At 37.3% G+C, this 7,998-nt stretch overlaps 1 protein-coding gene and 1 long non-coding RNA gene across 2 annotated transcripts in view; both read right to left on the bottom strand.

Moving 5' to 3' along the window:
- LOC110264764 overlaps positions 1,382-7,998 on the bottom strand; it is an 8,463-nt gene continuing 1,846 nt past the window's right edge. The window contains exons 2-3 of the long non-coding RNA XR_002350937.1: positions 7,128-7,131; positions 1,382-1,416 (exon numbers count right to left, since the gene is read on the bottom strand). This is a non-coding gene — a long non-coding RNA (uncharacterized LOC110264764). The remainder of the gene's footprint in view (positions 1,417-7,127; positions 7,132-7,998) is intronic.
- LOC107609103 (uncharacterized protein sll1770) lies at positions 2,855-7,863 on the bottom strand. Its single transcript, XM_016310939.2, has 17 exons — positions 7,506-7,863; positions 6,506-7,100; positions 6,221-6,364; positions 6,017-6,142; positions 5,854-5,941; positions 5,635-5,728; positions 5,415-5,508; positions 5,277-5,331; positions 5,107-5,198; positions 4,863-5,033; positions 4,724-4,780; positions 4,558-4,641; positions 4,367-4,451; positions 3,759-3,895; positions 3,542-3,646; positions 3,314-3,455; positions 2,855-3,225 (listed from the first exon to the last, which is right to left on the bottom strand). Exons 2-17 carry the CDS (start codon positions 7,079-7,081, stop codon positions 3,152-3,154), a joined length of 2,124 nt encoding a protein of 707 aa, XP_016166425.1. The 5' UTR covers positions 7,082-7,100; positions 7,506-7,863; the 3' UTR covers positions 2,855-3,151.

Genomic DNA, 7,998 nt, shown 5'->3' with positions numbered 1-7,998 from the left:
ACATATTTGTCTAAGAGTCCTTGCCTTGCCAACCGTTCCAGTAGGTCCTTTGCTGCTACGCAGTCATCTGTTGTGTGGCCGAAATTTTGATGGAAGGCGCAGTGCTTTGTTCTGTCCACAAACCTCTGATCTTGATAATTACCTGCCCTGTTTGGAGGTTTGATCATCTTGGCGTGTAGAATTTTCTTTATAATGTCTTCCCTCTTTGTGTTGAACCGGGTATAGTTGTCAAACTTTGGGTTAAGTTTGAAAGGCTTCTTCAGCTCTTTGCTGCTTTGTGATCTAAAGGTCTTTTCTTCTTCCCTTCTGGGTTGTTGTTTGTCTGTCTTCCTAGCTTCCCGAAGCTCTTCAATCTCCATTTGGCCAGCAGCTTTTTCTCGGAATTCGTCTAATGTTTTCGGCTTTGATACTGCGATCGTCTCTTGAAACTTGCCAGGTCTGAGGCCGCTTTTGAGGGCGTGTAGGTGGACCTCTGGGCTCAAATCTGGAATCTCCATGGTTGCCTCAGCAAACCGTGTCATGTAATCTTTTAGGCTCTCGTGCTGCCCTTGCTTGATGGTGCTCAGATAGTCTGTCCCATGCACATATATTCTTGACGCAGCGAAATAATCGATGAAGGATCTCGCCAGTTCTTCAAAAGAAGAGATTGAACCTGCAGACAACTTAGAGAACCAGAGTAATGCAGAACCATTTAAATAGGTAGGAAAAGCTCGACAAAGTATGGGCTCAGAGGCACCATTAAAAAACATCATAGATTGAAATTTTCTGATATGAACGCGAGGATCACCGAACCCCTTGTATGGTTCAAGGGCAGTAGGTAGCACAAAATTTTTTGGCATTTGAAATTTCATGATGTCTTCTGAGAAGGGGTTGTCTATAGTCAGCTTCTCTTTTGGCGGGGTGAGCTTTTGAGATTCCGTGTCATTCTGGTTTGAGCTCTTGGGGTCTCCCTCACCATGTTTTACTGTCCGGTTGTTGGACGACAACTCGGCTATCCTTCGGACTTCCGCTTGGAGCTCAGAAATCTGGGCTAAGAGCTCAGCTTGCGTGGGTTGCTGCATTCTGTTGTCAGCCATTCTCTGAGATTCGAGGAATCCTGAAAAAAGAGAAGAGAGAGAGAGCACAAAGCTAAAAAAAAGAAACTTAGGTTTAGTGGGGTTGTTATTTCCTCGGCCCTACGGTGGGCGCCAAATATTCCGTCCGAGATACCCATGCCGACCTCCTAGCGATCTGAGCTTTTAGTAATTTCAGATTGGTAGTGCTGCTATTCGTCGGGGCGAGGTATAGGTCGGCTCTCTTTCAAAACAACGCGGGTGGAACACCTGCAAAAGAATCTCCGACGCTCAAGTCAGAAGAGGTATTCAAGTAAACCGCAAATAAAGTAAAAGAAAGAAGAATTAGTGATATTGTGTTGTGCTTATGTGTGTTTTACTCTGTTGCTTCGGTGTTGTTTATATAGATAGAGAGGCCGTTGTGCTCAGCATCTGATATGTTGTACTCTTCCGCAGATCTCTCCGTGGTTAGTTTTTAGAATCTTTTCTGTTATTGGATGATCTGTTTCCTGATTCCTAGCTTTTGTGGTAGCCGTTGTGTTTGTTTGGGCCGAGGTTTATGGTCCACATCAAGTAGAAAAATTGAGAACGGCGTAACATATAACGTAGTGCACAATTCAATCGATTGGATAACACAACCAATCGATTGAATTGTGAAAATCCATATTGCTTTGAAGACTTAAATCAATTGGGTAACACAACCAATCGATTGAATTGTGAGACCTCATATTGCTTTGAAGCCTTCAATCGATTGGGTAACATGAACAATCGATTGAATTAGAAAAAATCCACATTCTAATCATTGTTCAATCAATTGTGTAAAAGTTACAATTGATTAATTTTTGAGAAAATTATACTATCGTCCAACATTCAATCTATTGTTTTGTGAAAACTTGAATTCCAATCGATTGAATAATGGAAAATCTGAAATTCAATCGATTGTTTTATTAATCCAATCGATTGATTTTATAGGAAACACGATTTTATAGTCCTATACGAATGTAATGGATCAAAGATTGCCAAAAAAATTATTACGATTAATGGAAGATCTGATTCGTTATTATTTTTGTCTTTTATTATGATAGATAAATGATAATATAATAATTTATAAAATAATTAAATAATATATAAAAAATTATTTTATAGTTAAAATTAAAAAAAGACTATTTAGCAGTTATTAAAAAACTTAAAAAAATATGTTTTATTATGGGACCATTTAATGGTCCATAATCCTTTACCATTAATCCTGATAAAGACTTGGTATTGGTTATATGAACTGTCCTGTGAGCTGATTTTGGAGTTCACTAAGGATTAAATTCTTGACCTTTTAAATCTAGAACTCTGACACCATATCATGAAACCACTCATCCCAAAAGTTTAAGCTGATAGGAAAAGATAACACTAATAGTTATATCTCTAATGCTAAATCGAACGTTCCTAAACCTTCATTGTACGCATTGTACAGATATTCCATCAGTTCTCTATACTTCCTCAAAATAAAATGGGATTGGAAAACGGCCATATTCGTTGCACCAAATGGAAACTTCGCAATCTTAACCTTTTTGGAAGGGCAAACTTGATTTGGCATCATTCCAATTTCCAAAAAGCCCAATAACCTTTAAATTGATGCCCAATTTTAGTCTCCGTTTGGGTCTTGTAATGCCATTTGTTCATCCTTTAATCAACGTTAATATTTCCGAATATCGTCACGACAAGCATGAATTCGTACACGTTTTCTTTCCAAAAAGCAAAAATATATAGAAGCTCTTTTGCTTGATGAAGCTTTTATTATGAAGCTCTACTGCCAAGTTATCAATGATCCCCTGCTCTTATTTCTTAAAATGCTTAGGTTGTGAGTTCCAAGTTCCAACCAAATGGCTGGAAATTTGAAAGTCGAAGATTGAACCTCATCAACAATATATTTCTTATACAAAGACTATTTGTCATGGTTCGTGTTATATAGCTTGGCAGGCATGCTTGTGTAAAATTTATTTGAAAGGAGAAAAAAAAATTTAATGTTGTATATAAGAAAATGGAGACCAAGCAAACTTTGCATTAGCCCAAAGAATGGAATGTGTTGGTAAAATAGGAAGCAGTAATCATATCATTTTCTCAAACTTTTCAAGCTTCTTCACCCTTTGCATGGATCTCAGAAATAGTGTCATGAAAACACCTGCATAATATGAGAAAGTTGTTACGAATGAGACACATGATTGATTTGGTGATTTGAACAATAACGTATAATATACAATGAAAGTGACCTGCACCAATGAATGATCCATTTGCAATAGCCCCATTGCCTTGGCTGCTTAAAGTGACTCCAATGTTGAGCAGTGTACCTCCAAATACAGTATACATAGTAGCCATTTGTAAAATTGTTGCTTTCCTAGCTGCTCTTTCAGACTGCCATATCAAGTTTAAGAAATCAGCATAACCGTCTACCTCCTAATTACAAATACTTCTTCAAAGTGTGTCATTAATTTGCTGACCTCGAGCACCCGCACTCGCAGTTTGAGATCCCCAGTTTCAAGTTGGTTTGTAAACTCTTCTATTTTTTGAACTCTGTATGGCATTGACATGGTGTAGGATCTTGCCTGCGGATATTTCAAAAGCCTCATCATTGTCAATTTAAAGCGGATGAACAATGGCATTATAAATTAGAATGCTTCACATCATATGAGAGTGGTTGCAAGTAAGTTGTGATACATCATCTGCTTGCTTCCTTATCTGCTCTACGATTTGTGGCCCGGTTTGCCGCCTCTGCCTTAAATCTAGAAGTTCTTGTGCATAGGGTGCAGCAATCTTTGCAAACGAGAAATCTGGATTTAGTGTGTACCCTATGCCTGTCATAAACTTCCAAAGTTAACTAACTATTTAAAAAAATCAAAGCTATCATTAGCGTTTGTTTTGAGGTACTGGGACAACAGAGATTGAGAGACTGAGATTCAGTATCATGTTTGTTGGTTCAGAGACTGGTACTAAAATTTCTGTCTCTGTCCCTAAAATTTCAGTATTTCAGTACCTCCAAAAAGTAAGGACATAGGAGACTGAAACTTTTAGAGACAGAGACGGAAACTTTAATAACATTTTATACCTAAAATACGCTCATTTCAATTAATTAATTCCAATTTTACCTTTTGTACAAATTAAATTAGAATTTCATTCTTGTTTTAGTTTCTGTCTCCCACTTTGTACTAAACAGAATACTGAGATTTATTTCTGTCTCTGTCTCTTAGTCTCAGTCTTTTAGTCTCTGTCTCTCCACCAAACACTACCTAGAGATGTATGATTATAAAACAAAGGAAAAAAAAAACCTTCAAGCGTTGAAAAGGCCCTGAGAACAAAGGTGAAGGTAGATGGAAAACGGAATGGCTGGTCTTGTGCTATAGCAAATAGATCCTGCCACAGAAATATAATTTTGATTTCGAATAACCGAGCAAGAACAATTATTTTTGCATCAATAAAACAATCAGCTGAAGGAATAATATAATATTGAGATACAAACCTCACCAATGGCAGAAAATGTCTGTGCCTGATCTGGTGTCTGGTTAAGCAGATTGTTCAAGAAAAACTGGACAGATCTTCTTACCTGCAAGCCAAATGCAATTATATGAACCATAACGTACACCTCAATTGCTTGTTAAACTAAATAATCAACTTAAGTTTCTTACTGATGATAAGTCCCCTGTAGGTTGAAGTGCTCCTAGGTCTATGAGGCTTTGCATTACCTGCATCACATATATGTAAGATTCTATTTTCTTCTTGGTGAAGAAAGAGCATCACCGGACAACAAGTACAAGAGTTCAAGACCTTTTTGGCGTCTTTTTCGTAAACTGCATAGAAAAGTTCTAGCAGTCTCTCTCGAGTAAAAGATTTTATCTCCCCCATCATCCCAAAATCATAATAAATAAGTGCTTCATCCACATCAATAGCCAGATTTCCAGGATGAGGATCCGCATGGAAAAAACCAGTCTTCAGTATCTGCAAAACAAAACTGATGATTCATTCCCTCATTAATCAAAGCCAGTTTAGAAAAAGGGTGAAGATTATGAACCTGAATCAAGTATGCCTCAATAGCACGTGATGAGATCCTTATCGGATCACAGCCACGCGAAGTTAACACATCCACTTGATTTATCTTGATGCCTGTCCCACAAGTAACAGTGTCATAAAAACCAATTTCATTTGACTTAAAGAAAAGAAGCCAGAGGTCAAGATAAAAACCTGGTACATACTCCAGTGTCAGCACCTTCTTGGCAGTGTAATCCCAATATACCAACTACAAAGGAGAAACTTGGTCAAGTTAAAAGAATTTGATTACTAGTTATTTTTAAGTCTTTAGTGTTGCTGCAAGAAACATACAGGTACTCGAACCCACTTCACGTTCCGAAAATCTCTGCGGAACTTGTCTGCATTCTTCCCTTCGTTTATGTAATCAATTTCTTGATACAGAATCCTGCAAAGTAACATGTTCTACACATTATATGTATTACATAAAGTGATGAAGGGAAAAGGCAAAATTTGTTGTACTAGATGAAATATTGTTGATAATAATATCTGTCCCTCCAAGATTATTACTTACGTTGAACATTCTTCATATATACCAACCCAATCTCTAGTTGGACCCCCTAGAGTCTCACTTCTCTGAAAATACTCTGCAATCAGCTTCAAGTTTTCTGAACAGAACAAGAGAACTTATCAAAAAATAGCAAACTAAGCAATGCACTAGAGAGTAGAAACTCCATTACTGTGTTTTACACCAATTGACATTGTACAAACAATTAAAATCAGGACAACTTACGCAAATCAATGTCGAAAAGCTTCTTCAGACCAGGCCTTTGAACTTTGATGACTACTTTTTCTCCATTATGCAGGATAGCACGATGAACCTAAACAGCATTAAGATCATTACTGGTTCATATCAATCCTGAGAGAAAGTAAGCAGCAGGCTGATCTTATGCTACCTGACCAAGACTAGCAGCGGCTATTGGCCGATCTTCAAACTCCCTAAACAGTAAGCTAATGGGAGCTCCCAATTCACTCTCAATGAAGGTTTTTGCTTTCTTTGGAGAGAAGGCAGGGACCTTGTCCTGTCAAGAACAATCTTATATTCAGAATACATTGATCTAAGCATCAACACTTACCATTTCTTGTCAAAGAATCTATACCTGCAACTTTGCTAGCTCATCCACAAATTCACGTGGAAATAGATCTGACCTTGTTGATGATAACTGCCCAAGCTTGATGAAAGTTGGACCAAGCTGCAACACACGCTCCCTTAACCACGACGCTGTTTTCCGCCTTCTGCTTTTCTAAATAAAAATGTAACCAAACAAATTCCAATCAGCAAAAAACAAACACAAGTAAAACAGTCTTATGTCTGAATCTGAGTGATGCAAGAAAGTTAAAATTAGTTTTCTAGCAGCACTGATTAATGAAGTGTAAGAACCAACCTGTTTATCTTCTGTGAAGCCTCCCACATATGCCCATTTTGCATTGTCCAATAGAACCCGAATACGCAAAGAAATCACAAAAGACCAAACATCAATAGATCTCTGCCAAGAACTGTAATTCTCATTAGCCCAACTGAAGCCTTCGTCCGAGGGCAAGACCTTGAGCTCCTCCAGGGGTGGAAGTTCTTCAGAGGTTCTTGATTTCACTGCCTTCGTCAAGGGTGCGTTAACATCTCTTTTTACAATAGTTGCTGCTCCATTAACTTTTTGTTTTGCACCATTCACTGTCTTCACCTTATTATCTGACAGTGTGCTTCTCTTCACTACCTCACTTGAGGGTACCATTCTAACAGCTTTTCCATTGGTACCATACTTTGAATTTGATGCAGGCAATTCTGTCTGACGCATTACAACCAGGAACCTAGGATATGCATCATTCTCTGATGAATCACGCTGTGCCCTTTTATTCTTTGGAAGCTTGGGATTCGAAATGGAGGATGAGAAGCTGAAGGAGTCTGGTGTTCTTCTATGATTTGTCAACTTTATATGGTGACAATAGCAACCATGCAAAGCCATTCTTATTAATGAATTGACCCTTCAAGAAGCATCAGCATAAACAAACAAGACTTAAAGGATGATTAGGTGAATGCATCAAAATCAAAATCAAAATCCAAAATAATTTAACAAGACAGAATTTATCATTAGCTGAATTTTTATAGCATATTTTTATTCAGTGTCGCAGCAACAAGCTTTGTACAATTTAATTGGGGTGAACATGATTTTGGGGTTATAAGATAGAACATGTAATCAAATAACTAAAAATAAAAACTCACTTATTACTTAACTAAACTAATATACCATTACTATTTGATAATAATAATAATAATAATAAGGTTACTCACGTTGACTAAAATGTTAACATAAGATACATGTGTCCACATCTTAATAACATGATACATAACAGATATTGATTTATTTAGAATCAAGCAATGATGTTTACCAGAACAGCCTTTGGATCTGAGTGAAGACGGGCTTAACAGGTAGGTGCAGAAAGGAAAAGGTTGCTCAATTTGCAGAATGGCACTGAAACTTGATCATTTGCGTTGACTGCTATATACGTGGGCAGAGGCAGACGAAGATTACTGGGAAGTTGTTGCTTCAAAGTTTCAACGCCAGCAACAAGAAGAAGTGGGGGGAACTGATATTATTTTTTCTCAAATTTCGGTGGTGAGTGGTAACGACAAAGAGGAAAGGTGGGGTCTCAACTACTACCAGTCATGACCCTTGCTGCGTGTAAAACTCTTACACCATTTCCTTCCATCGTCTTTCGTGCAAATCTAGCCACTCTTTTACCAAATTATTCTATTTTCTTTTATTGACTCAGAAACAATATCAGCTCAGTTTTTTGTTTTTATTTATTTATATGGTTTTGTTAGAAACCTTTTTTTTTTAATTAACAATCTGTCAATAAAATAATAAATAAATAAATAGTA

The sequence above is a fragment of the Arachis ipaensis genome, chromosome B07 (assembly GCF_000816755.2).
Source record: "Arachis ipaensis cultivar K30076 chromosome B07, Araip1.1, whole genome shotgun sequence".
Lineage (NCBI taxonomy): Eukaryota > Viridiplantae > Streptophyta > Magnoliopsida > Fabales > Fabaceae > Arachis > Arachis ipaensis.
Note: the sequence above shows the minus strand (reverse complement) of the source record. Positions and strands in the feature narration are given on the sequence as shown.

Bases quoted from the DNA above. Each gene is read 5' to 3' on its own strand.
- LOC107609103 (XM_016310939.2), bottom strand. From the start codon at position 7,081: ATGGCTTTGCATGGTTGCTATTGTCACCATATAAAGTTGACAAATCAT. The intron at 5,034-5,106 runs GTTCATAATCTT...TTTGTTTTGCAG, and splicing joins TTGAGGCATACTTGATTCAG to ATACTGAAGACTGGTTTTTT. The intron at 3,647-3,758 runs GTATCACAACTT...AAATATCCGCAG, and splicing joins TAAGGAAGCAAGCAGATGAT to GCAAGATCCTACACCATGTC.